Source organism: Panicum hallii, chromosome 6 (genome assembly GCF_002211085.1).
Source record: "Panicum hallii strain FIL2 chromosome 6, PHallii_v3.1, whole genome shotgun sequence".
In the NCBI taxonomy this organism is placed as follows: domain Eukaryota; kingdom Viridiplantae; phylum Streptophyta; class Magnoliopsida; order Poales; family Poaceae; genus Panicum; species Panicum hallii.
The window spans coordinates 3,208,451-3,235,649 of record NC_038047.1 but is presented as its reverse complement, the minus strand read 5'-3'; the positions used below and the strand labels follow the sequence as shown (position 1 = coordinate 3,235,649).

The 27,199-nt window shown below is 44.6% G+C and overlaps 3 protein-coding genes, 1 long non-coding RNA gene and 1 pseudogene across 6 annotated transcripts; 4 read left to right on the top strand and 1 right to left on the bottom strand.

Moving 5' to 3' along the window:
- The first annotated feature begins 6,159 nt into the window (after positions 1 to 6,159).
- On the top strand, positions 6,160 to 8,301 carry LOC112896874 (putative disease resistance protein RGA4). The gene has a single exon (XM_025964995.1). It carries the CDS (start codon positions 6,475 to 6,477, stop codon positions 8,299 to 8,301), a length of 1,827 nt encoding a protein of 608 aa, XP_025820780.1. The 5' UTR covers positions 6,160 to 6,474.
- Positions 8,302 to 8,557: 256 nt separating this feature from the next.
- Positions 8,558 to 10,738, top strand: LOC112896873. The gene is made up of 2 exons (XM_025964994.1): positions 8,558 to 8,644; positions 10,188 to 10,738. Exons 1-2 carry the CDS (start codon positions 8,620 to 8,622, stop codon positions 10,736 to 10,738), a joined length of 576 nt encoding a protein of 191 aa, XP_025820779.1. The 5' UTR covers positions 8,558 to 8,619.
- Positions 10,739 to 13,770: 3,032 nt separating this feature from the next.
- LOC112896872 lies at positions 13,771 to 16,792 on the top strand (annotated as a pseudogene).
- Positions 16,793 to 16,818: 26 nt separating this feature from the next.
- On the top strand, positions 16,819 to 18,105 carry LOC112897435. 2 transcript variants are annotated; one of them, XR_003229666.1, is made up of 4 exons: positions 16,819 to 16,974; positions 17,335 to 17,428; positions 17,536 to 17,769; positions 17,875 to 18,105. It is a non-coding gene; the product is annotated as an uncharacterized LOC112897435 (long non-coding RNA). The 2 variants fall into 2 exon arrangements; XR_003229667.1 differs by having other exon boundaries at positions 16,820 to 16,974; positions 17,536 to 17,659.
- Positions 18,106 to 19,019: 914 nt separating this feature from the next.
- On the bottom strand, positions 19,020 to 22,742 carry LOC112897219 (RNA polymerase sigma factor sigA). 2 transcript variants are annotated; one of them, XM_025965467.1, is made up of 10 exons: positions 22,327 to 22,742; positions 21,540 to 22,233; positions 21,020 to 21,218; positions 20,786 to 20,878; positions 20,529 to 20,657; positions 20,324 to 20,377; positions 20,149 to 20,226; positions 19,987 to 20,049; positions 19,565 to 19,677; positions 19,020 to 19,486 (listed from the first exon to the last, which is right to left on the bottom strand). In XM_025965467.1, exons 2-10 carry the CDS (start codon positions 22,223 to 22,225, stop codon positions 19,378 to 19,380), a joined length of 1,524 nt encoding a protein of 507 aa, XP_025821252.1. In that variant the 5' UTR covers positions 22,226 to 22,233; positions 22,327 to 22,742; the 3' UTR covers positions 19,020 to 19,377. The 2 variants fall into 2 exon arrangements, with proteins under 2 accessions (XP_025821252.1, XP_025821253.1); XM_025965468.1 differs by having other exon boundaries at positions 21,540 to 22,742.
- Between the last annotated feature and the right edge of the window lie 4,457 nt (positions 22,743 to 27,199).

The window sequence follows — 27,199 nt, the reverse complement described above, 5'->3', positions numbered from 1 at the left end:
TCAACTAAAGTCACGGACGAAGGGTGAAAATCAACTGAGTCACCGACGAAGGGTGAAAAATGAAGGTAAAAATCAACTAAAGTCACTGACGAAGGGTGAGAATCAACCAAGTCACCAACGAAGGATGAAAATCAACTGAGTCACCGACGAAGGGTGAAAATCAACTGCATCACCAACGAAGGGTAAAAAATGAAGGGTAAAAAACAATCGAAGTCACCGACAAAGGGTGAAAATCAAATACGTCACCGACGATGGGTGAAAATCAACTAAGTCACCGACGAAGGGTGAAAATCAACTGAGTATTCTCTTGACTGAAGGTGCTTCTCACCTCTCTTTTCTCTCTTCGGTTTTTCTTTTCGAGCCAAACATATGGTGGGCGCCAAGCTGTTGGGGAAGTGACTCCGCCAAGCAGCCGAGAGAGAGAGAGGAAGAGAGCTCCAAAGGTCCAAGTGTGGAGTGCTCAAATTGACTCCCCTCCTAATAACCCCTTGGATACTTTATATAGAAGAGGGTGGGTGCCAATTTGCCCTAGGTCCCTGGCGGGTTCGATATTTTCAAATAGGCCCTCGGGCCTTCACATGAGGCCCATTTTACTTCATGGGCCGGGCCATTCCCCCAACAATGTGCTTTTCAGTGACTTTTTTTAAAAAGGATTTTAAAAAAATAAAATTTGAAAAAGGGGTGCCGATAGGTAAAATTTTGGAAAATGGGTACCTCCCGCCCGTTCCAAAACTATTTCCAGGCCCCTCCCGAGGGCCTCTTCGCGAATAAGAAACTTTTCTTATTCGAGAAGAGGCCCCTAACGCGGCCGCGGGAGGTCCCACAGGCCCCCCCCCCCCCGCTATATAAGCCCCCCACCTGCCCCTAAATTTCCATTTTATTCAGCAAAAACCAGGAAAAAAGAAAGGGAGGAGAGGAAGAGAGAAGAGGAAGCAGTGAAGCCCTGTTCACACGTCGGTTTGGAGGTATATTCTCATTTTAGTCGTATAATTACTTGAAAATAACTATAATTTAGGAAATATTTCTTAGGGTAGTTATGTTTTGAATAGTTTTTAGTATTTTTAATTGTTTTTAGTATAATTTATATTCTGAATAGTTTAGAATCTGGAAAATATAATCTGGGAATCGCTGAAACTTAGGATCGTTGTGTATTAATATATAGTATAACTAGTTTATTAATGATTGACAGATATGTCTTCCGAGAAGGGTATTTTCAGTATATATTACGGAGAAGGAAATGTGATTTATGGGCTGAATGGGATAGATTTAAGTGAATTCAACTGTGCGGTAAGAGGAATTACCAGACCGCACGAGAGGACATTTGAATCCCTATGCAACTGGTTAATGAGCGGATTAAGGATTAATCAGGAGACACACACTGTGAGTGTTCAGTGCGTCATAAATTGTACCACTCACGCTTTGATCTGGGAGCTGATGCCACTTGCAAGCAACGAGAACTGATTAACTTATTTGCAAAATGCAAGTCATTGGCAATGGCCACTGGTACTTCTTGCCAGTGTGCACCAGAACCCTTTGATAAATATTGAAGCTGCTGCGAGGGATGAAAATATTGACGAAGAAGTTGAGGAGCCAAACATTGAGGCAGGTGGCACCGCAGCACCTCAATGCGTGGCTGATGAGGGGGAGAACATACTCTTTATTGTTGAACAGCTGCAAGACGAAGAACGTGAATTGGATGAAGCAATCAATGCCAATTCATCTGATGATGACGAGGATGTGACTGAAGAATGGGTAAGCAGCGACTTCAGTCATCTTGTCGTAGATGAGGGATCCAGCGTGCCTTGGGATTGCAGGGAGAATGAAGTTGTCCAGGGTGCGAGATACCACTCAATTGATGAGGTGAAGGAAGCTGTTAAGTGTTGGTCTCTCTCTCTTATGCGAGAGTTCAAAACAGTCGAGTGCAAGTCTCGTAAGTACGATGTGGTATGTGTGAAGGAGGGCTGTCCGTGGTGGGTGCATGCCTATAAGGGCAAATGGAAAGATTATTGGGAATGCTCAATTGTCACTCAGCACACTTGTCATTTGCCGGGCGTGCAGAAGTCCCATCGCAACCTTACATCGCAATACATTGCAAACGAGATGTACGGGATGATAGTAGACAACATGTCATTTGAACCAAAGTCTATTATCAGGCATATTCAGGAGAAGTACAAGTATACCATCTCATACAGCAAGGCATGGAGTGCAAAACAGAAGGTGTTGGAGATGAGGTTTGGGACGTTCGAGGCTGCATATGATAATATTTCTCGATTGCTGGCCGTCATTTGTCAGAGAAATCCTGGAAGCTATTATGACCTGAAAAGTCAAGACAGAGGAGAAGATCCGCCCTTCATATTGCAGCGGGCCTTTTTCAGCTTGGGTCCATGCATTAACGCATTCCAACACTGCCGGCCTATCCTGTGCATCGATGGAACCTTTCTCACAGGAAAGTATAGATTGCAAATGCTGACAGCTATTGGAGTGGATGGAAATAATCAATTGCTTCCTGTTGCTTTTGCTTTTATTGAGAGTGAGAACACAGACAGTTGGTACTGGTTCCTGAAACGGGTTAAGCTTGCAGTCGTTCGGGATAGGGAAGATGTCTGCCTGATTCATGATCGTCACGCCGGCATACCAAGGGTAATACTAGATTGGCAGGAGGGGTGTGTGGAGACCGGAGAGCCGCCCAAGTGGCATGATGTTCGCAGTAGGTGGTGCATGAGACACGTCAGTGCAAACTTTTTCAGGAAATTTAAGAACAAGCACCTTATGGATATGTTCAAGAGACTATGCAAGGAAACAAATCAACAAAAAATTAACAAGCAGTGGCAGAAACTTGATGAACTGACCGGGAAGAAAAGAAGCGAGGACGCAGCAAAAACCAGAACTGCACAGGACGAAGTAGAGGCCCTCTATCCTTTGCCAATAGATACTGCACGTACTCGCAGAAGGTCTGGGTCAGCGGTGAAAACCTTTTTTGAATGGATTGAGAATGAACTGAAGAAGAAGTGGGCGTTGCTTTACGATACCGATGGTGCAAGGTATGGCATAATGACGACCAACTTCGCCGAGGTTTACAATTAGGTGATGCGAGGTGTTCGTGGGCTTCCACTGCTTGCAATTGTGGAATTCATCATCCACGGGTGTACCGATTACTTTAAGGATCGGTTCACTAAAAATCAGGCATACGTGCAAGATTTTGACAGATATTTTGGGAGAATGATGATAGATTATATGACCAAGAAGGCAGCTAGCGTCCAACTACACCATGTACGGCAATGTGGTACACAGAAGCTCAAGTTTGAGGTAGCTCCCAAAGACAGAGCACGATGTGGCATGAGACGTCAAACTCCTGTAAAGGAATGCATCCTCAAGTTTGATGGAACTTGATGTTGCTCATGCATGAGGCCAAAGTTGCTGCACATACCTTGTTCTCATGTAATGCTGCTTGTGCGGATATTGGACATCCTGTCGATATATATGTTCTCATTACTTCAGAAAGGAGACAATTGACAGCACCTGGTAGTATGAGATCTATGGATTTCGTATGGTTGGATCGTTCACTGAGGCAGCGAATCCTATGATATATATTCCAGACCCGAGAACAGCTCGGGTTAAGAGAGGGCGCCGTCAGACACGACGTATTCGTAATGACATGGATGAGTCAGAGCTCCGTACGAGGATACAGCGCTGCAGTGCATGTAACCAGAGTGGACACACATGTAAACATTGTCCGAACAATGATGCTGGGCCTAGTTCTGCTGAAGCTGGTCCTACAGGTGATGCTACAGATGGAAGACCTCCAGTTGCATCAAGGAGTAGGAGACGTCGCCGATCGAGTGCTACTACGACATCAGGCATCGTTTAGTTGTAATTTTATTTGAACGTTATTTGCTCATGTGTAATATTTGCCACGTTGAGTTTGTATCAGACCTGGATGTGTATTTGTAATTTTAACAGACCATTATGTGTATTTGTAATATTTGCCGCATTGACTTTTAACAGATTATTATGTGTGTTTGTAATTGTAACTGTGATTTGGCATTTGTATATTTAAACTTGTTTGTTATCATACTATTTTATTTTTAATGGCTTGATGTATCGTACTATCGTAATATTTGGATTCTACGTTGCAAAACGTTATCGCTTAACCATCTTCATACGAGTTTTACACACCGTAATCTTCTTCGTAAAATTGAACTAAATTTTTTTATGTATACAAAAGAGTATGGCGAATAAATCTTATATTTGAAAAAAGTATGAATTTTAAATAGTTTGTAAAACATAAATTTCAACAAAAAATAAGCAGGTGGGCACCTCCCGCCCGTTGGGCAGGCGGGATGCCTCAGGAGCCTCTTCGCGAATAAGGAACTTCTCTTATTCGCGAAGAGGCCCTCGGGAGGGGTCTGGAAATAGTTTTGGAACCTCTCGCCCGCTGGATGGGCAGGAGGTCCTCGGCCCCACGCCTCCCGCCCGTTGATCGGGCGGGAGGTATCCATTTTCCGAAATTTTGCCAATCGGCACCCTTTTTCGAATTTAATTTGCTTTTTAACCTTTTTTCAAAAATAAATTCCTTTTCAGTTCAGGCACTGACAGTGAAAGTTGGAGGGAACCAAACTGATAGATTCAGGGTGTCCAAAAACATGGTCACTGAATCAGCTCGTTTTTCTCCAATATTTCACCTTCAGTTCACTTGTTGATGTCTAGGCACGCTACGAGTTTAGTTGAGCATATGAGCAGATTAGCTTAGGAGCATGTGTGCATACATGTGCCATTTGAGGTGAGTATTAGAGGGGACTGAGCTAGATTCATGGGAATGAAATAAGTGTTGAGGGTTCGGTTTCCTCTATTACCTCCCCTTGAACTGGTCCATTGATTTGGGAAACGTTTTAAGCACTGACACATAAACAATTACACATTAGTAGCCAGGCATATGGTTCAGTTTCAATTTGTTACTTTTTTCCTGCAATGTCTGAATGGAATTCATCGAGTTGCTTGATGTATGGAGACTAGCAGCGGCAAAAAAAGAGATGAACCTCAAATACTGCAGGTGCATACACACACGAATTGCTTCTTATACAATCTTGCTTCATGTTGCTGACCTCATCATCTTCTAAGCATTTGCTTTGATTCAACTAGAACAGAGAAAATATTCAGGCCTAAATGCTGTACCATACATACATTCTAGAAGAATTGCCTTGATGAGAACTCATGGTACACCTCAACCAAAGTTTTCCAAAATGTTCAGAAAATTCTCCTGAGCATGTCATTTTAAGTTTCTCAAAGCACTTGCAAATACTCCATGTAATATTGTTGTCGCATTCGAGACATGAAAGGCAGAACGCCTACTTTGATGCATAAAAAATAATATTAAGTATTAGGGGCTCTTGGGCATAGCTTCTTGTTGGAGTATATTGGAGTATAAGTGAATTGCTCTTCTTTTTCTATTAACTTGAGTTTTTGAGTTGAATTGGTTGGTGCATGCAACTCAATACTTCTGACATATGTATCGTAGCAACACTGCTAATATATATTTTAGCGCACAGAGCCTATAAAGCCATTTGCAGCAAAACAAACTAGACGAGAGTAGGAGCGGCGTCAGTTGGTTGGCTTCTAGGTGTGGGAGCCAACCCACACTTGTTTGAGCATGTGGTCGCGCACGAGTGCCTCACCTCCTCCTCTTAAAGAATGGGCCACTGCTCCCGGTAAATTTACATGTTTAGGTTGATCGTTGAAGGGTACTTCCTCCATCCTGTAACGTAAGGTATCCTAATAATTTTACGATAGGAGATGAGGAAATAACACATGTATCTCTATTTAATGTCTTATTTGATTGTCTCGTGGCTGGTTAGAAATAATTACTTTTCAAAATATCTTAGAATACTTATATCTTAGAATATTTTATATTTAAGTGCAAATTTTGAACCCTTTGACGTTTTATATTTGAGGAGGGAGGAAGTATGTTTGTTTTCTTTTCATCTTTTCTGGTCTTGAGCGTATGATTGGGCTCAGCCGCTCAGGCTGTTCCCACGTGCTGTCTGAACACCATCAAATCTCTTGTCTCTTGGCTGGCCCTGTTTGGTTGCATTGCATCGAGAGGGAGCGGGACCGACCGTAGTAATACAGGCCCGCCCTACCCGCCTCCGCTTAAACTCTCTCTCCACTCCCAGCTCACTAGCTCAGGATCCTCCCCTCAGATCCTGCTGAGATTCGCCGCCGGTGAAGGCTGATTCGAAGCTCAAGACTCAAGAGAGCTTCACGAGGTCTTCTCCGTAAGCCATATGTCGTCACCGGCTGGTTTCCCACTTTGTCATTCGTACTGCCCACCACCCTAATCATTTTTTAGCTCCACCACATATTCCTGCTCCCATTTCACCTTCCCGGCTTCCCCTCGTGTTCATCCAGATCTGCTTGCCCACTTCGCCTGAATCAGTGTGCTTAGTTCTGTGCGTTCCCGGAGTAGTGCGCGCAACAATGGCAGAAGTTTTAACCAGCATGCTCATTGCGCCGCTGGTGTCCATCGTGAAGAACAAGGTGTCCAGCTACCTTCTTGATGAGTACAAGGTGATGGAAGGCATGGAGGAGCAGCGCGAGGTCCTCGAGAGAAAGCTACCGGCCATCCTACACATCATCGATGACGCAGAGGAGAAGGGTGCACACGAAGAAAGAGTAGGTGCCTGGCTCAAAGCACTCAAGAAGGTGTCCTATGAAGCAAACGATGTCTTCGATGAGTTCAAGTACGAGGCACTCCGACGAGAAGCCAAGAAGAGGGGGCACCAGCCACACCATAATATGCTCGGCATGGATGTTGCAAGCCTTTTCCCTGCTTATAACCCCATTATGTTCCGCCGCAGGATGGGCAAGAAGCTGCGGAAGATTGTGCAAGACATTGAGGTCCTGGTCACAGAGATGAACTCCTTTGGTTTCAGAGACAGGCGACAAGCGCCACCATCAATGCCATTGCGGCAGACGGATCCAGTCATGATTGACTCCGAGAAGGATATTGTTAGTAGGTCCAGAAATGAAGAGAAGAAGAAGATTGTGAAGATATTACTTGATAATGCTAACAACGTTGACCTTCTCGTTCTCCCTATTGTTGGATTGGGTGGGCTGGGCAAGACAACCTTTATTCAGCTCGTTTACAGCGACCCTGAAATAAAGAAGCATTTTCAGTTCCGGAAGTGGTGTTGTGTGTCAGATGATTTTGATGTGTGTAATATTGCAAGAAGCATCTGCAATAGCTCAGAGAAAGATAGTGAAAAGGCATTGCAAGACCTTCAGAAAGAATTGAGCGGAAAGAGGTGCCTCCTTGTGTTGGATGATGTATGGAATCAGGATGTTAATAAATGGGAAAAGCTGAAAACATGTCTTCAGCATGCTGGCACAGGTAGTGCATTACTGACCACAACTCGAGATGCAAAAGTAGCTCAAATTATGTCTGGGGGTAAAGTTCAACCCCATAAGCTGGAAAATCTAGATGATGCGTTTCTAAAGGAAATACTCGAGAGAAGGGCATTCAATTTGCAGAAGCCAGAATTTACTAAGATGGAAGATATTGTTAATGAGATTGTGAAGAAATGCCATGGGGCTCCATTAGCTGCCAAAGCCACAGGATCTATGTTGAGTACCAAAACTAGCAAGGACGAATGGATGGTTGTATTAAAGAAAAGCAGCATTTGCAATGAGGAGACTGGAATTTTACCGATACTCAAGCTCAGTTATGACAACTTACCATTACACATGAAGCAGTGCTTTGCGTTTTGTGCTGTGTTTCCGAAAGATTATGAGATTGATGTGGAGAATTTAATCCAACTGTGGACGGCTAATGACTATGTACCGCGTGAAGAGGATGTCCCTCTTGAAACAACTGGAAGACGGACTTTCAATGAGCTAGCTTGGAGGTCATTCTTTCAGGATGCGAAACAAACACCATTAGAAGATCAAAACTGGAGTCATTTTCCTTGTATTAAGACATGCAAGATACATGATCTTATGCACGATATTGCTTTATCTGTTTTAGGAGAAGAATGTGCAACTATCAACAATTGGTCCGATCAAAAGAAGTTGTCAAAACATAGTCGGCACATGTTCTCGTCGTATACTGTGACTGGAAGTCATCTGATCGGTTCCCCGACTCTCCAGACATTGTTGTGTCCACGTCCTGATTTTGGTGAAACAAAGTGGACGCCACATATGCGAAAATGTAATTCTCTGCGAGCACTACAACTTCCTCGGTGTTCGAATTTCAAAATCAGACCAAGGCACTTACTGTTGGAAATAAATTCTGTTAAGATATTGTGATCTTCACTGTTAAGAAAACGTTTAAACCATCTAAACGTGATTAAGGAAACCTAATGATAAAACCTAATGGGCTGTGATCAGCAAGCCCATTAGGCTTGTTTCCAGAGGCTGGCCCCCAGCCCCACAGTGCCTATAAACATAAGGTCGTGGTTAGCACCTTAATGATCTAATTAATCTCAATCTAAAACCCTAGCCACCGCTAGTCTGATCGCTAAGGGCATTGGAGGGGTTTGGAAGGCCAAGCACTCCGGACGCTGATTCGCCGCTGCATCTCCTACACCGACAAGAACGCCTACTTCCTCTACGGATCAGGCGTAAATGGCTGCTGCTACTGCTAACGCTGGTATAATGATTACCGTTTATTCCGCATTAGATTGATTTGTCATGAACTAGGTTATGTTTAGATTCTGGATAATCTTGCCGTTAATTTAAGTTTTGGCAATCCTAACAATCAGTATCATGAACCATCTTAACCTAGTCATGCACGGTCATATTTTGAGCCATTTTATGCCTCTGTTTTCGTCGGTTTAAGATGCAAAGGTGCTGTGCAGATTAGATCCTATTGCACAGTTAAGATTGATTCATGTTTTAGACGCAATTAGTTCCTGCAGAAAGGTTTTTATGTGTTAATCATGCTTGATTAGATCTAAATCATGGTTAATTAGTTTTCTGATCACGAGATTAGATCTACAAAATCGATGATTAGCTATGCAATTAAGGTTAGGGCATGCTGCTAATTAATCTGTTCCCAAATTAGATCTCTGTTCATGTTTAATTACCGCAAAATTAGATCTAAAATCATGAACAAGATGCATAAGTAAGCATTGAGAGAAAGGGGAATACAAATCTTAGATCCTGTCATGAACCCTACCAAAAAAAAATCACCTGCGCGCGCCTGCTGCTGGGCCAGCGCGCCAGCGCCGCGCGCCGCTGCTGCACCCGCCCGAGCGGCAGCCACGCGGCCGCCCCGCGCGCGCCGCCCGCTCCCGCAGCGCGTGAGTCTGCGCGCCGCCTGTGCAGCGCCTCGCGGCCCCGCGCGCCAGCCGGTCGCCCGGCCCCGCAGCTCCCGCAGCGCCACAGCGCCACAGCTCGTGCAGTTCCTCGGGCGCGCCACGTGCGCGTCAGCCCGAGCGCCGCCTCGCGCGCTGCTGGGCCCGCCCGCTGCGTCGCCTCGCGCGCAGCCCCGCGCGCTGCTCCCCGCGCGCCAGCCCGAGCGTCGCTCCGCCAGCGCCGCCTCTCTGCTGAGCGGCGGCTGTGCCCAGGGGTGGGGAAAGGATGAAGTGGAGTGAGAATGTTAGGGTTTCGTTCCGACCGAGCTGTTTTATATGAGTTGCCGTGAGTTTCTAGCCGTCCGATCGGAATGGAGCGTCCAGATTCACCCGCATTAGGGTTTTCGCGGGATGGGCCAAATGGGCCAAATGTGCAGATTGGGCTGCGCGCATAGAGGGGATTTTTGGGCTGTTTACGAGTTTTAGCCCAATTAATGTTTAAAGTCTTTTATTTACTGTTTCTTATGTTTAAAGCTCAAATTAATTGCTGTTATGTTTAATTATTTCTGTTGCACTTATTATTACCAGCATTATGTTAATTAATTTCCATGAGTTATGTAAATTTTTTTTCCTGTTTTAGTTACCACCATAAGCAATTAAGATGCACTCTATTTAAATGGAACCATTGGGAAGTTTATTTAGAGCACTTATAATTAATTCTAACCATTGTTGATTTAATTATGAGTTTAATGATAAATTTCGTTTGTTTTCCCCATCGGTGATGCAAATTGAAATTTATGTATGATTTTAATCAGACCATCGTAGGGTTAATTTCATACTTCTTATGCGTATCTTAATTGTGAGTTTAATGAAATTATTGTTCTCATAATTTTTCAGTGAACACTGTGACGGGCTACCTGAAATCCATTGAGCCACTGAATGGCATCAACTATCCAAGCTGGTATAAAGATGTTAATGTTGCCATTGCTGTGTGCGAGTATGATCTCGCCTTACGTCAAGACAAGCCAGCAGAGCCCGCTGATCCCGATGGTGATCGTACTGCCATTGAGAAGTGGGAGAGATCAGACAGGATGGCCAACATGATCATTAAGAACACGATCACTCCGGCCCTCTGTGGTGCTATTCCTGATAAGGACCAGGATGGTAATGATCTGAGTGCTAGGGCATATCTTGCCAAGGTGGAGGAGAACTTTAAGAGTTCTTCCAAGACTTATGCTAGCACCCTGATCATGAAAATGCTGACTTCACAGTATGATGGGCAAAGTGGAATCAGGGAGCACATTATGAGCATGTGTGACATAGCAAATAAGCTGAAGACACTGGATATGGCTATCTCTGATGGTTTTCTGGTGCACTTCATCATGACTTCTCTGCCAGTACAGTACAGTCCCTTCAAAATAAGCTACAACACTCAGAAGGCGACTTGAAGCATGGCTGAGCTCATTAGTTACTGTGTTGAGGAAGAAGAAAGGCAGAAAGCTGAAAGGATGAAGGATGCTGTCAACATGGTCAGCGAGCGCTTTGGACGTGTTAGCATGAATAACACTTCTAAGCATCAGGCTGAGTCTGGCAGCAACAGGCAGCATAAGAAAAAGTTTAAGGGCCATAAGAGCAAGGCCGTGTCACATAAGAAGACCTCTAATGAGAGGCTGTGCAAGTTCTGCAAGTCACCTAAATATGAGCAGAAGGAATGTCATGGATTTAAGGAGTGGCTTAAGAACAAAGGTACAATTACTGATTATGTATCTTTTATTGATGAATCGTTCTTAGTGAATTTTTCTCCTAATACTTGGTGGATTGACTCAGGTGCCACTGTGCACATTTCCAATTCACTGCAGGTATTCAGTTCGATCCGAACTATAAGAGAGGGGGAGCGAAGCCTAAGAGTGGCTGATGGCAATGAAGTGAAGGTTGAAGTCATTGGAAGCTTCGATTTGGAGTTACCAGGCGGCTTCAACCTTAGTTTGCATAATGTTCTTTATGTTCCCAGTTTGAAGAGAAACCTTATTTCTGTTTCGCGTTTAGATAAGTCGGGACATATTTGTGAGTTTGGCAACTCTGTGTGCAACATTAAATTTCATAATTTAAGTGTGGGCCTTGGTAATGTTTATTCTGCAATGAATGTGGATGATGTATCGCATAAGCGTAAGCGTGATGATGAGACTTCGTCGAAATTGTGGCATTGTCGTTTGGGCCACATTTCGAGGGGGAGAATTGAGCGTCTCATAAGAGAAGAGATACTCCATTCATTAGATCTCTCAAACTTAGATCAACAATGCGTTGATTGTATTAAGGGGAAATTCGCTAAGACAATTAAGAAAGGAGCTACTCGGAGTTCGGGCCTATTAGAAATAATTCATACTGATATTTGTGGCCCGTTCCCAGTAAAGTCTGTTGATGGTTTTGACTCGTTCATTAAAGTTTGTTGATGGTTTTGACTCGTTCATTACTTTCACAGATGACTTCTCTCGTTACGGTTATATTTACCCCATCCGTGATCAATCCGAGTCATTAGATAAATTCAAAATATTCAAGGCTGAAGTGGAAAATCAGCATAATGTCACTATTAAATTAGTGAGATCAGATCGAGGTGGTGAATATTATGGGAGACATGCTCCATTCGGCCAAGTATCTGGACCATTCGCTAAGTATCTTGAAGAGAATGGTATAAAGGCCCAGTACAGTATGCCGGGCGAACCACAGCAAAATGGAGTTGCTGAGCGTCGTAATCGTACACTAATGGACATGGTACGTAGCATGCTTAGTTATTCTACTTTGTCTGTGGAGCTGTGGATGGAAGCATTAAAAACAGCTGCGCACATACTAAATCGTGTTCCTTCCAAATCTGTGCCAAAAACACCTTATGAGTTGTGGTTTGGGAAGAAACCATCGCTTAATTATTTACGTGTGTGGGGCTGTCCAGCCGAAGCTAAATTATTTAATCCACAGCAAAAGAAATTAGATAATAAGACGGTGAGCTGCTATTTTATCGGATACCCTGATAAGTTCAAGGGATACCGATTCTACTGTCCTGATCGCCTCACTAAGTTCGTTGAGACCAGGCAGGCTGTATTCCTAGAGGATGCAGGAATCAGTGGGAGTTTTCCGAGGAGGGAAATTAATCTTGAAGAAATACGGGTTGAGCTTCCCATCCCAGTAATTCAAGAAACAGTAACACCTCAATTAGTGCCGCTGTTTGTTCCTTCCGTTCAGAGTACACCATCTGATCAGATTACGCCTCCTATTCAGAGTACTAGTGCTACTCCGCCTGTTGAAGTAGCTCCTGAGTCTGCGAGCGAACAACAAGCTGAGCAAATGACGCCTAATGCTGAAGATGAGAACCCTGTCGAGGTGCCTCAGGCTGCACCTCAACCAGCACCTCAGCCTGTAGAACTATTAAGAAGATCACAGCGGGCTAGGAAAAAGACAGTTTTCCCTAATTATGAGACATACTTAAGTGAAGATATGTATGATATTGGGAAAGCTGATGATCCGAACACGTTTAGAGAGGCAGTATCATGTGAGAACTCTGCCAAATGGGTTGAGGCCATGGAAGAAGAGCTTAAGTCCATGAGTTCTAATGATGTTTGGGATCTGGTAGATATTCCTAATGGAGTCAAACCAGTAGGCTGTAAATGGGTCTACAAGACTAAACGTGATTCTAAAGGGAATGTCGAACGATTCAAAGCAAGGCTTGTAGCCAAAGGTTTTACACAAAAAGAAGGGGTCAATTATAATGAAACTTTCTCCCCTGTGTCTAAGAAAGATTCATTCAGAATCGTTATAGCGCTAGTAGCTCATTATGACTTAGAGCTACATCAGATGGATGTCAAAACTGCGTTCTTGAATGGTGACTTGGATGAGACCATCTTCATGGCACAATCGGAAGGTTTTGTTGTGAAGGGCAAGGAACATTTAGGATGCAGACTTAAGAAATCTATTTACGGGCTTAAGCAAGCGTCAAGACAGTGGAACCTTAAATTCGATCAAGTGATTAAGAAATTCGGATTTAAGGAGAATGATGTAGATAATTGTATCTACATTAAAATAAAGGGTGGTAAATTTATAATTCTAGTGCTTTATGTGGATGATATCCTATTAGCGAGCAGCGATAAGCGTATGCTGCATGAGACAAAGGGATTTCTTTCGTCCAATTTTGATATGAAAGATCTTGGTGAAGCCTCTTATGTTCTGGGCATTGAGATACACCGAGATAGGACCAAAGGAGCACTAGGATTGGCTCAAAAGGCATATATTGAGAAAATGCTTAAGAGATTTAATATGGATAAGAGTAAGGCCACACCTGTTCCATTAGCGAAGGGCGATAAGTCTAATGAAGCCCAATATCCCAAGAACCAATTGGAATCAGATGAGATGGGACATACCTTATGCTTCAGCTGTCGGAAGCCTGATGTATGCACAAGTCTGTACGCGTCCTGACTTGGCTTTTGCTACCGGAATGTTTGGAAGATATCAGAAAAATCTCGGGAAGGTCCACTGGGTTGGTGTCAAGAAGGCATTACGTTACTGCCAAGGCACTAAAGACTTCATGCTCACATACAGAAGATCAGATAACCTTGAAGTTGTGGGTTATACTGATGCTGACTTTGCTGGATGTGTGGATAGTAGGAAATCTACGTCAGGATATATTTACACGTTAGCCGGTGGAGCTATATCATGGAAAAGCTCTAAGCAAAGTTTAGTTGCAGCGTCGACGATGCAAGCTGAGTTTGTGGCATGCTATGAAGCAACTGGGCAGGCTGTTTGGCTTAAGAATTTTATTCCGGGCCTCAAGGTAATTGACAGCATTACGAAACCTATAACGTTATACTGCGATAATCATTCTGCAGTATTCTTTTCGAGTAACAACAAGTCAAGTGGTGCTTCCAAACACATTGACCTTAAGTATTATATTGTGAAAGAAAGATGCCAGGATCGAACCATTAAGATTGAGCACATAAGAACTAATTCTATGTTAGCGGATCCGCTCACTAAAGGCTTACCACCGAACGTGTTTAAGCAGCACATTACTAATATGGGTTTGGTGGATAGTCTTTAGGTCCTGGTTTAGGGCCATTATAACTCCCAACTAATGAATAAGCGTTCTACTGAGGTGTTTCAGTGAGACTGTGGGTAATGGGGTCCCAGTAGTGCATCAAGCTACTGACGACGCATTGGTCCAGTACTTTCTGTTACTACTAAGGGTGAACATTAGTATGATACGAACATTAGCCTTATCCGTTCGATCAAGTGGGAGAATGTTGGAAATAAATTCTGTTAAGATATTGTGATCTTCACTGTTAAGAAAACGTTTAAACCATCTAAACGTGATTAAGGAAACCTAATGATAAAACCCTAATGGGCTGTGATCAGCAGGCCCATTAGGCCTGTTTCCAGAGGCTGGCCCCCAGCCCCACAGTGTCTATAAACATAAGGTCGTGGTTAGCACCTTAATGACCTAATTAATCTCAATTTAAAACCCTAGCCACCGCTAGTCTGATCGCTAAGGGCATTGGAGGGGTTTGGAAGGCCAAGCACTCCCGTTGGCGTCCGGAGGACGCTGATTCGCCGCTGCATCTCCTACACCGACAAGAACGCCTACTTCCTCTACGGATCAGGCGTAAATGGCTGCTGCTACTGCTAACGCTGGTATAATGATTACCGTTTATTCCGCATTAGATTGATTTGTCATGAACTAGGTTATGTTTAGATTCTGGATAATCTTGCCGTTAATTTAAGTTTTGGCAATCCTAACACTTACAACACCTACGGTATCTTGATCTCTCATGTAACTGGTGGATCAAACAACTTCCTGAAGAAATAAGCATCCTATATAATTTACAGACCCTGAATCTTGCTTACTGTGTGCAACTTTGTCGACTTCCATGGGATATGAAATATATGAGAAGTCTTCGTCATCTCTATACTGAGGGATGCAAATTATTGTACATGCCTCCAGACCTCAGAGAACTCACTTCTCTGCAGATTCTGACATATTTCGTGGCTGGTGCTAGCTCTGGCTGCAGTACTATTGAAGAATTGCAGAACTTAGACCTTGGTGGCAAATTGAAGTTGAGTTGTCTGGAAAATGTGACAGAGGCACAAGCAAAAGCTGCTAATCTCGGAAATAAAGAGAAACTCAGGCATTTATCTCTTAAATGGACTCACGGGTTCCATAAGGAACCGGTACCAGACTGTCATAAGAAGGTATTAGATGCCCTTAAACCTCATGACTGTGGGCTGGAGATGCTAAGGATAGATGATTACAAAAGCACTTGTTTACCCACATGGATGAAAGATCTTAGTTCGCTGCAGAAGCACTTGACTGAGCTCCATCTAGTTCGCTTGGAAATGTGTGAGGAATTTCCTCAGTTTAACCATTTGGAGGCTCTTCAAATTCTTCAATTAGTAAAACTGGATAAACTGCAAAGCCTATGTAGCGATGAGGCATCCTTGACATTTCTGAAATTAAAAGAACTCAAGTTAAGTAATCTGAAGAACTTGGAAAGATGGGTTGCAACAGAAGGGAGAGGGGGAGGAGAAGTGACATTTCCTCAGCTTGAGAGTCTTGTTATTTGTTGCTGTCCAAAGCTTGTTACTCTACCTCAAACACCAAATCTCAAGTTTGTCGAGTTTACAGAACAAAAGGCACAGCTATCGTTACTAATACTTACATATAGATACAAGTATTTGCTGTCAAAGCTAAAACTGGAAGTCGGTGATGAAGAAGCAGCACTTGAGCTAGACGATGATGAGAACGTTGAGTCACCTCTATTACAACTGACATTATTTGGCTGCAAATTTTTCTTCCTCACGACTCCAACACAGTCAACAATCTGGAGATGGTTTGGGAAGCTTGTTTCTTTGGATATTTTAAGTTGCGATACGCTCATCTACTGGCCTGAGGATGTGTTCGGAAGCTTGGCATCCTTGAAGCATTTGTGCGTTCGTTGGTGTCACAATCTAGTGGGGCCCGCACTTGCAGATGGTGAACCAGCACCAACAAGGTCAAGGGGTCGGGTCCTGCCACGCCTAAACAGTTTAAACGTACTGAATTGTGACAGATTGGAAGTGCTCTTTGATCTTCCCCCATCTATCACTGAAATCCGTATTCGTCGCTGTGATAGTCTTAAGCTCACATGGGAGGAGGATGCAGAATCGAATAGTGTCCATGTGGAGCAGCTAGGCGCAAGTACATTGGAGTACCGTGCATCCACCAGTGTGCCAAAGCAATCTCCAGAACGAAAAAATCATCCTCTACCTTGCCTGGAACTTATAGAAATAAATGCCTGTCGTAGCTTGGTAGCACTCCCTAACCTACCACCTGCCCTCAAGTCGCTGAGGATCATGTGGTGTTCGGAGCTTTGTTCTGTGTCAGGGCAGCTGGATGCGCTTAAGTATTTGTACATTTCTGGCTGCGATAAGTTGCAATCGCTGGATTCCCTGGGACACCTGCCGTCATTAGAAAGACTAAGTCTTGAGTGGTGTAAACGTTTGACATCTGTACCGGGTGCTCTTGGGAGTTATTCAGCTCTGCAGAGGCTTACTGTCGAATATTGCCCAGCCATAGATATGAATCCTCTTTACAAACGGCACCAACAGCGCCTTGACAGCCTTGAAGAAAGAGACTTGTCACATGCTCATTCAAGAAATCTCCACGAAGGTACTTCCGATCCATTTTTCTTCTATATGCAGATTCAAGTTTTTTTGATTTCCTGGGCTTGTATGTTGTCTTGTGCAAGTTTTCTGGGTACATTTGAATGCTTAAAATTCAATCGGTCGATTTCATTTTCTTGGACGTTCTTATTTCCTCACATGTTTGTCGGGTTTCTTTTTTCCTGTGGAGATAGAAATAATGGGTGGTCAGACACCCACTTTAGAATAAGTTTTTTTTTCAAATTTTTGTCCTCTAATCCTCCTTTCAATATGCAATTCAGTTGCAAGTTTAAAGTTCGATATATTCGTCTTGAATGTAGCAACTAGTTCACAATGATAAATTCTGACTTCATTTTTCCATCTGTAGGCCCTAAACTGAAGGACCCAAAAACCTGGAAATATGCTATTCCTGGACATCGGCGTTACTGAAGTCCCAAACAGAGATGTGCATACTGCAAGAGGTTTGTCCTACTAAAGGACGCAACTGGTGCCCATTAAGTCGGTTTATAAAGCATCTATTTTGATTTGTGCTTGTGGCAATTGCTGATCGTGTGTGCCTACCTTTCAGAATGGATGCATTATGCTATCTAGCATGGAACAACGATGGGCAGGCGCAGAGCAGAGGGCAGGGCAGAGCAGGCAGCACATTGGTGGTGAGGCAGAGAGGACGTGTGTTGGTTGTGTGTGGGATGGTATGGCCTTTGCGAAGTGCTTCTGTTCCGTCGTGGACGGACTCTCTGAACTGCGATAAATTGCTTGATGAAATAGCAGCTACTCTGCTCTACACTTGATTTCCATTTTGGTGTGTTCTGGATACAAATTATGTAGTTGGTCAGTGTCACACGGCAGGTCTTTTTTCCTCTTTTGCCAGTCTTCTTAAGAGAACTGTTCTGGTCTTCTGAAACAGAAAGCAAAAGGTGCATGCGTTCAGAATGTGAAGGCACGGTAGGCAAGGAGCAATTGGCATGAAGAGCTGGTGTAACATAAACACATACATGCTGCCGCCTGCCAGCCTGCTGCTGCTCAATGCTTTGGAATAATCTTTATCTCAACACCAACATGGTTATAGATTTGCCTCCAGGTAAAGCAACAAATTCACAGCATAGATAGTTTCTCTGCTCTTCGTCTTGCTAGTTTTCATGTGCTTTTCAGTTCAGGCACTGAAAGTGAAAGCTGGACGAATACAAACCGATTCATTCAAGGCCAAAAACATGGTCACTGGATCAGCTTGTTTTTCTCCAATATCTCATCTTCAGTAGACTGCTTCATGTCTACGTACACTGCTGAGTTTAGTCTACAACATATGAGCAGATTAGCGGTAGGAGCACGTATGTATACTTGCCATTTGAGGTGAGGGTTAGAGGGAACTGAACCAGATTCATGGGGATAAAGGAAGTGATGCGGGTTCAGTTTCCTTTAATATCTCACCATGAATGGTCCATCTGGAAAACAATTTAACACTCACACGTACACAATTATACATTAAGTACAGTATCAGGCATCCAAGCAGGCATATAGTTCGGTTTCAGTTTGTTAATTTTCCTGTACCATCTTGAATTAGTCTGAATTGTGCGTGATCTATGAAGACTAATACTACCTCCGTTTTTATTTTCATGACGTTTCAGATAGCTACTTTAGTGTTAATTAGCCTAAGTTTCCATCCACTGGCGTCAAATAAACAAAAATGGAGGTAGTAATCAGTAGGGAAAAAAAGAAAAAAAAACTTCAATACTGCAGCTTCATGCATAAACGAGTTTCTTATACAACCATGCTTCAGGTTGCTGACCCCATCATCTTGGACGCATTTGGTTTGATGCAACTGGAACAGAAATAGAATGTTCAGGCCTAAAAGTTGCATCAAACATATATTCTTATAGAATTGCCTTAATCATAACTCATGCGACATGTCAACCAAAGTTCCCAGAATCTAGAAAAATTATGTCTGCAGTTTTATCATATCCAGTTTCTCATAACACTTGCATATACCCCATATTTGCTAAGCTTTAGCACATTTCTGGTTCAGACACATGAAAGGCAAAATTCTGGATATAATGCCTCATAATCGTGTAAGCATTTTCTTTTTATGTAACTGGAGAAGAATACAGATCCAGGACATAGATGTTGTTGCTCTACTGATTAAGGCGCTAAATGATACATTACATATGCATATATTACAGAAAATCCGTGAAGCTTCCAAGAAAAAAGCCGCCTCTCTTCTTGTTGGATCGCCTTGATGATTGTGCAGGCATAGATATCTTGATCATGGATGCCTATTAAGTGTCACAAATGTACATGTATAATTATCTGCAGAGTGAGTGGCATAAAGCCTTTCAAGGATGGTGTACCCTATGTTTCCGAGTATATACAACCACTGTGTGTGGGGAACCGACTCAAATGAAAACATCTCAACTCAATAATCCTCAAGCAATGCATTCAAATGTTTCCTCCTGGCAGCATGCTTCAGCTTCTCCATGGCGATGAGTCCTACTTGCCTCACACGCTCCCTCGACAACCCAAACCTGGATAATTTTTTTTTCATGCAAGAATTAGAACATCAAAATCCAAAGAATTCTCTGCAAATTCTCATGGTCACTTACTGTCTGCTAATGTCCTCCCATGTATGGCACTGTTTCCCTATGCCGTGGTATAACCGAATAATGTCCCTCTCTCGCTCGTTGAGAGTTGAATTTATAAGATTATTGACTTCCTCCTGGAATCAGCAGAATCTTATGTTAAAACAGATTTGGAAGTGTCTTAGAAGGATCATCATTAGTTTGCTAGGTACTTCAGAAAAATAATGACGTAGTCGGAAAAAAAAGAGGGGGAAAAACGAAACAAAGTATTTATGTGACATTAGTATGGTAGGGCCACTTATCGCAACCAAAAAATGAATTGGAAGTTGTAATAATTGTTTGACTCTGTTGTTGCCGAAAAGAGAGAGGAAATTTTGCTAGCCAGAGTTTCTTTAAAAAAGAAATGGGCAAGTCAGAGGCCTTCAGCAGAACATTAGTATGCATACCTTGAGACACCCCTGCTCAAACCCATGCCATGGATCATTTGCAACGTTTTCATCCTCTATATACTGAAAACGAGGAGAAAATGGGAGCAAATTTAGTTTCTGGCTTCTGTCAAGACAAAAAGATGGAACACGCGCTTCAGAAGTGGTCATAGAACAACTTACACTATGGAGTGTTTCGCCAGGTAAGCCGTTTAAGGACGGAAATGCCTGTTGATCCAGTGAAAGGACCTTGTTCACAGCCTGCATTTGCAACAGGAACAATGCTTTTTAAGAATGGCAGAAATGTCAAAGAGCATTGTCCAATGGAATTCCACCAGGTAATATAAAGAAGTGCTACCTCTGTAGCATTGTGTACTTTCTTTTCTGATATATTCAGTGACTCTGCGATGTTCTGAAACCACCAGAAATTGTTGCAGAAAACATCAGACAGTTGTGTTTTTTAAAGAAAATACAGACATGCAGCCAAATTACAAAAACGTGATAAATTTACAGAAGTTAGGTGGAAGAAACTAGCCAAGATTCCATCTATATAACCTCCTTACTTCAACTGTTGGAGCAATTCCTTGGTCTTCCAATGCATACTTTGCACTACGAATTGCAATAAGCCTCTCATGCAAATAAGTAGGAAGCCTGAATGTTTTTGAGTTATCAGCCAATGCTCTCGAAACACCCTGCCAACAAAATGAATGGAAACATCAATTGAGTCCTGATCAGGTCTCAATAGCATGAAGACATTAGTTGTTTCTAAACTATTTTCGTGACCACAAAAATAATAATAAACTTAGAGAGTTGTTCTCACCTGACGAATCCACCAGTATACGTAAGTGGAAATCCTAAATCCCCTTGATGCGTCAAACTTTTCGATCCCACGGAGTAGCCCAATCAGGCCACCCTGCAACATTCAATGGAGATACGAGATGCGTTATGTTTAAAGCTTTCAAGTAGAACAATTGCCCTAGTGGAACAAACAAGCATTAACATTGGAATAAGCAGATACATGTCAGCTGAACATCAACACAGCTTGTGCCATTACCTGAATAAGGTCTGCCAACTCGACACCGAGGTTATCATACTTCTGGGCAATGGATATCACCAAACGGATGTTGCTCATTGTCAACATCTCCCTTGCAAGAAACGACTCACGCATCCTTGCGCGCAGTTCAGGGGCTGATATCCGTAGTGATTGTGCCAGCTGCTTGTATGAAGGCTCATTCCCCAGTTTCTCCTTCAGCCTGAATCAAAAATTGGGGACAGAGGCGAATCAGAATAGGAATTCATCAGTAAACTACAGCATGGCTATTTGGCTTAGACAAAACCTGCTACCATACTCATTGACTACAATGCAGAATAGAGAGCCGTTTCAGTTGTCCATGATGTGAAGCATATGCACAGTTCAGGTGTTTTTTTTAGGCCATGCACAGTTCAGATTCAGACTCGTTGCATTGTAGTGTAACTAGGTTGATAATGCAAACAATCTAGTTTTCAGAGATATCGTATCAGTATCAATTTTCAAGTGATGATTGTGTCGTAATCGATGGGCGGCTTGAAGTTACTTTGATCTTTGGTGTTGGAGCCAAATGCCGTCCTTGATCTTCTTGGAGAGCTGGACGACCTGCTTGTGCGTGAGCAGCTCCTTGCTGACGGTGCCCCGGAGGTAGATGCGATTCCGGCTCTGCATCAGCTCCGGGCTGATGGTCACGCTCTTCCGCCCAGCGCCCCGGCGCCGGCCGCTCATCCGCCGCTGCCGCGCCGACACGCCGGACCGCGCAACCACCACCGTGGCCTTGCCAATGCTCTTGTCATGCTCATGCTGCTCCTCCTCGTCCTCGGTGGAGGAGACGTCGTCCTCGAAGGGCAGCTCCCACTGCTTCTCGAGCATGGAGCGCTGCAGCAGCACGATGGCCTCGAGCGAGGACTGGAACTCGAACTCGGCGTCCATGTCCAGCTCCGGGGTGGGCGCGGCCGGGTCCGCCGGTGGAGGCGGCGGCGGCGGGGCGAGCGCGGGCGCGGAGTGGTTCCTGAGCGCGCGGACGGCGTGCGCGCGCGCGTGGCCGGCGGGGGAGGAGGAAGCGGAGGAGGCCGAGGTGCGGTACTGCGCGACGACGGCGAGCTTGGGCGCGGCGGGTGCGAACTGCAGCGACGGGTGCGCATCCGGGGGCGCGAGGTCAGCGGTGCCGAAGGAGGCGGCCAGGAGGCGGTTGCCGGCGCTCAGCCCGATCACCGCCGGCGTCGCCGTCATGGTGCCGCCTTCACAAACGCGGCGGCCGTCGTGAGTTCGCTACACACGTAACGAAAGAGAGAGAAGCCGCAGGGAAGGGAGCAGACGCCAGCTAGCGATACCTGCGTGGCCGAGGGGCGGCGGAGGCAACGAGGCAGCGGCAGCTGCGAGAGCAGGAAGCCAACCGCACGTGCAACACCGAGAAGCAGCAGCAGCAGCAGCAGCAGGTTGCAGCGGCGGCGGCGGGGACAAGAGCCGAGGACTGAAGTACCGTACCGAGCCTCCTCGGCTGAGGAAACAAGAGGACAATTGGAACCAGCGAAGCTATGGGCTATGGACACCACACGCCGGGAGGGAGAGACTGACGAGGAGAGAGAGGTGCGAGCAGCTGGTCCGCTAGTGTTTTACTACCAGCAGTCGAGGGGACTGCCGGGAGGTGTTACCGCGGCATGGAGGAGGATCCGGGGAGGCGGTGGAGCCGGAGGGGGAGGAGAGGAGAGGATAGGGTGGGAGGAGGAGCGAGAGGGCGCGAGGCCATTGGTGGGCGGGAGATATTGTGGCTGCCCCTCGTCGCTTTCCCCGCGCTCGCCCCGGGCGTTGGCGCGTTGCTGCTGCGGCTGCGGTCGCGCCTCTGCCACGAGATCGCTCGCTCGCTCGCGCAGGGGCCCCACCCGGCGCGGTCACCGCCACGCACACGGCCAGGGCGGCATCAAGAAAGATCGCTGCCTCCACGCGGCACGCGGACCACACGCGAATTTTTTTAAAAAACGGTTTAAAAAAATTAAATTTGAAAAAGGTGCCGATTTGGAAATTTTCCAAAAAAGTACCTCCCGCCCGACCAACGGGCGGGAGGCGTGGGGCCGGAAACTTCCCGCCCATCCAACGGGCGGGAGGTGCCAAATCTTTTTCTATACCCCTCCCGAGAGCCTCTTCGTGAATAAAAAACTTTTCATATTCGCAAAGAGACCCCTGATGCGGCCACGGGGGCATCCCGCCCGTCCAAAGGGGGAGGTGCGGGGCTCCTACAGTGCGGAGGGGCATCCCGCCCGTTGGGTGGGCGGGAGGTTCCCCTCCCTCTATATAAGCCCCCACCTGCCCCCTAAATTCTTATTTTATTCATCAAAAATCAGAAGAAGAAAAAGAAAGGGAGGAGAGGAAGAGAGGAGAGGAAGCGGCGAAGCCCTACACACCGGTTTGGAGATATATTCTCGTTCTAGTCGTATAATTACTTGAAAATAACTATAATCTAGGAAATATTTCTTAGAGTAGTTATATTTTGACTAGTTTTTAGTATTTTTAATTGTGTTTAGTACAATTTATATTCTGAATAGTTTAGAATCTGAAAAATATAATCTTGTGTATTAATATGTACTCTAACTAGTTTATTAATAATTAATAATTGATAGATATATCTTCCGAGAAGGGTACTTTCAGTATATATTATGGAGAAGGAAATGTGATTTATGGGCTGAATTGGGTAGATTTAAGTGAATTCAATTGTGCGGTCAGAGAAATTACCAGACCACACGAGTGAACATTTGAATCCCTATACAACTGGTTACTGAGCGGATTAAGGATTAATCAGGAGACACACACTGTGAGTGTTCAGTGCGTCATAAATCGTACCACTCACGCTTTAATCTGGGAGCTGATGCCACTTGCAAGCAACGATGACTGGTTAAGTTATCTGTAAAATGCAAGTCATTGGCAATGGCCACTGGTACTCCTTGTCAGTGTGTACCAGAAGCCTTTGATAAACATCAAAGCTGCTGCGGGGATAAAGATGTTGAGGAGCCAAACACTGAGGCAGGTGGCACCGCAGCACCTCAATGCGTGGCTAATAAGGGGGAGAACATACCCCATATTGTTGAACAGCTGCGAGACGAAGATCGTGAGTTGGATGAAGCAATGAATACCGATTCGTCTGATGATGACGAGGATGTGCCTGAAGAATGGGTGAGCAACGACTTCAGTCATCTTGTCATAGATGAGGGACCCAGCGTGCCTTGGGATTGCAGGGAGAATGAAGTTGTTCAGGGTGCGAGGTACTAGTCAATTGATGAGGTGAAGGAAACTGTTAAGTGTTGGTCTCTCTCTTATGCGAGAGTTCAAAACAGTCGAGTGCAAGTCTCATAAGTACAGTGTGGTATGCGTGTGAAAGCATCTAGATCGCTAAATTGTGTTTTGGTAGTTAATGACAACTATAAGTGGACTAACTGTTTCATTGATTTTTGTGAGATTAGGATCGTCCACGAATAAATAGTTGAAAAGGAGCATATGTCGCAACAATCTAAGAAGAGACTCAAAATGGACCGCTCAAGTGTAGGATCAAGAACACCGACTAGAGGGGGGTGAATAGGCGGTTTAAAACTAAAACCAACAACACTAGAGAAATTTAATTAGTATCAAAAGAGAATCCTATGTCATGTTACTACTATCTCTAGAGAGGTTTGCAACCTAGGGTGACAAGATACAATTCAAGGTCTAGTAAAGTAAATTTCTCAAAATAAAAATAACGATTAAAGTGAGCAAGAGAGATAACCAAGCTTGACACACAAATTTATCCCGTGGTGTTGATGACTTGCCGGTCACCCCTAATCCACGTTGAGGTGGATTCCAAGAATCTACCGCTCCTCTTATCAAGAACTTCTGGAATGAAGTGAGTTAGAGTGGTGGACCGTCCGCACCCAAGGAGCGGACCGTCCGCCAGCCACAAGATATTTCCACTGAACCTTCTGTTACGGTAGCGGACCGTCCGCACCCAAGGTGCGGACCGTCCGCGCTTGAGCAGTTAGCTCTCAAACATGTTCTTTTACAAAACCCGACAAAGCGTAGTTAGCGCTCATGCATGCACTTAGACATTTTGAGCAAAATGGCACTAGAGACCCGTCAAGCCCGAGTACATGACCCCTCTTGATAGTACGGCTATCTATCCAACAAATCCGGTCTTCATCCACTAAACACCTTGTGACCGGTGAAATTCAAAAGACCGTATTTTATACCTTTGCCTTGAGCCCAAGCTTTTGCTCATCGTCTCCAAAACTCCACACATTCACAAATAACTCTTATTCATCCGTGGATCAACCTATACTCATTTTCTCAAAAGGAGTTGTTAATCCACAAACCTTTATCATTAATTACCAAAACTCGAATTAGGGGCCTAGATGCTTTCATCAAGGCAAAGGTATAATATAGGGATTTTATTTTTGCCGGTCCAAAGAAAAGTAGAGAAGAACTCGACCGGATTTTTAGGCTAGATAGCCGTACTATTAAGAGGGGCCGATGTTCGTTCGCTCGGAAATTTGTTAAGTGCCTTATGATCGAGTCTTTGCATTGCATACCTTGAGAAACATGGCACCTGAGAGAAAAGATGCACACATAACAAGGTTTCCTGCACTTCACGCCTGAACCGGACAGTCCGGTTAGTTTGACCGGACAGTCCGGCACCCCCGGACAGTCCGGTTCATTACATCGGACAGTCCGGTTTACCTCCAGCTTCTGAACAAAAAGTTTCGTCCAACCGGACTGTCCGGTCTTGTATGGCGGACTGTCCGGTTAGGCTGTAACGGCTAGTTCTGACCACGCCGTTTTTGCGACTGTTAACCATTGGGGGAGCAGGTGGACTGTCCACCAGTAGCTGGCAGACTGTCCGCCAATATCGCAGAAAGTTCACCAACTCCTCCAAACGGCTAGTTTGTGTTGGTAGGCTATATATATACTCACCCCTTGGCTGTATGAGAGTTCTCTTAGCACTTGAGAAAGACACTAGAACATTCTTGAGCTCTCATTCACTCATCTCTCACTCACCATTGCTTAGTGATTGCATTCTTGTGAGTTAGAGAGTGTTTAGTGCATTGCATCAAAGAGGTTGATCATTGAGGCACTAGTGGGATTCCAAGCAAGCGTCGTTGGCTTGTCACTCTTGGAGGTTGCCGCCTCCTAGACGGCTTGTAGATCGTGTGAGCCACCGTGCACTTAAAAGGAGATTGTGAAGGTGCCATGGCCAAATTTGTGAGAGGTTGAGCTCACCTCGCCGGAGCGGTGAAGAGTATCCTAGTGGAACCGAGGTTTGGAGAGGTTCTTTGATCGATTGGCTCAAGGACTAAGAGAAGACTTGGTAGAGGAGCAATCGAGTTCATTGAATCCACCTCAACGTGGATTAGGGGTGACCGGCAAGTCATCGACACCACGGGATAAATTCTTGTGTCTTGAAAATTAGTTCTTACCGTGCAATTCTTTATCGCATCTACTCTTGTGGAAATTTACATTCCTAGATTCTAGCTTTGCTTGATCACCCTAGGTTGCAAACCCAACTTAGCTCGACTTAGGCTAGAAATTTAAATCTCTCGTTGTACTAATTAAATTTCCCCTAAGTGCTTTGTTTTTGTTAAAACCGTCTATTCACCCTCCTCTAGCCGGTGTTTTTGATCCTACAGCGTGAAGGAGGGCTGTCCGTGGCGGGTGCATGCCTATAAGGGAAAATGGAAAGATTATTGGGAATGCTTAATTATCACTCAACATACTTGTCATTTGCCGGACGTGCAGAAGCTCCATCGCAATATATTGCACATGAGATGTACGGGATGATAGTAGTCAACATGTCATTTGAACCAAAATCTATTATCTTCATATTCAGGAGAAGTACAATTAAACCATCTCGTACGGGAAGGTGTGGAGTGCAAAACAGAAGGTGTTAGAGATGAGGTTTGGCACGTTCGAGGCTGCATATGATAATATTTCTCGATTGTTGGCCGTCATTTGTCAGAGAAATTCTGGAAGCTATTATGATCTGAAAAGCTATTATGGCCGCCAGTTTGAGCTGTAAGTCCTTTATAATTGCCATTTCGATCAACTTTGATTTACACGACTAATTTCTTTTATTTTTATAGTGATGCACTCGATGGCAATGGAGCCTCCTCCTGCAATAATGGAGCCTCAGACGTTTGGCGACTATGCTCCAGGAACGTCTCTCCCGTCGGGTTCGACGCCAGCTGC

Bases quoted from the DNA above. Each gene is read 5' to 3' on its own strand.
- LOC112896874 (XM_025964995.1), top strand. From the start codon at position 6,475: ATGGCAGAAGTTTTAACCAGCATGCTCATTGCGCCGCTGGTGTCCATC.
- LOC112896873 (XM_025964994.1), top strand. From the start codon at position 8,620: ATGGCTGCTGCTACTGCTAACGCTG. The intron at 8,645-10,187 runs GTATAATGATTA...ATAATTTTTCAG, and splicing joins TGCTGCTACTGCTAACGCTG to TGAACACTGTGACGGGCTAC.
- LOC112897219 (XM_025965468.1), bottom strand. From the start codon at position 22,225: ATGACGGCGACGCCGGCGGTGATCGGGCTGAGCGCCGGCAACCGCCTC. The intron at 20,879-21,019 runs GTAATGGCACAA...TGAATGTTGCAG, and splicing joins AGTTGGCAGACCTTATTCAG to GGTGGCCTGATTGGGCTACT. The intron at 19,678-19,986 runs GTATGCATACTA...TGCTGATTCCAG, and splicing joins TTGAGCAGGGGTGTCTCAAG to GAGGAAGTCAATAATCTTAT.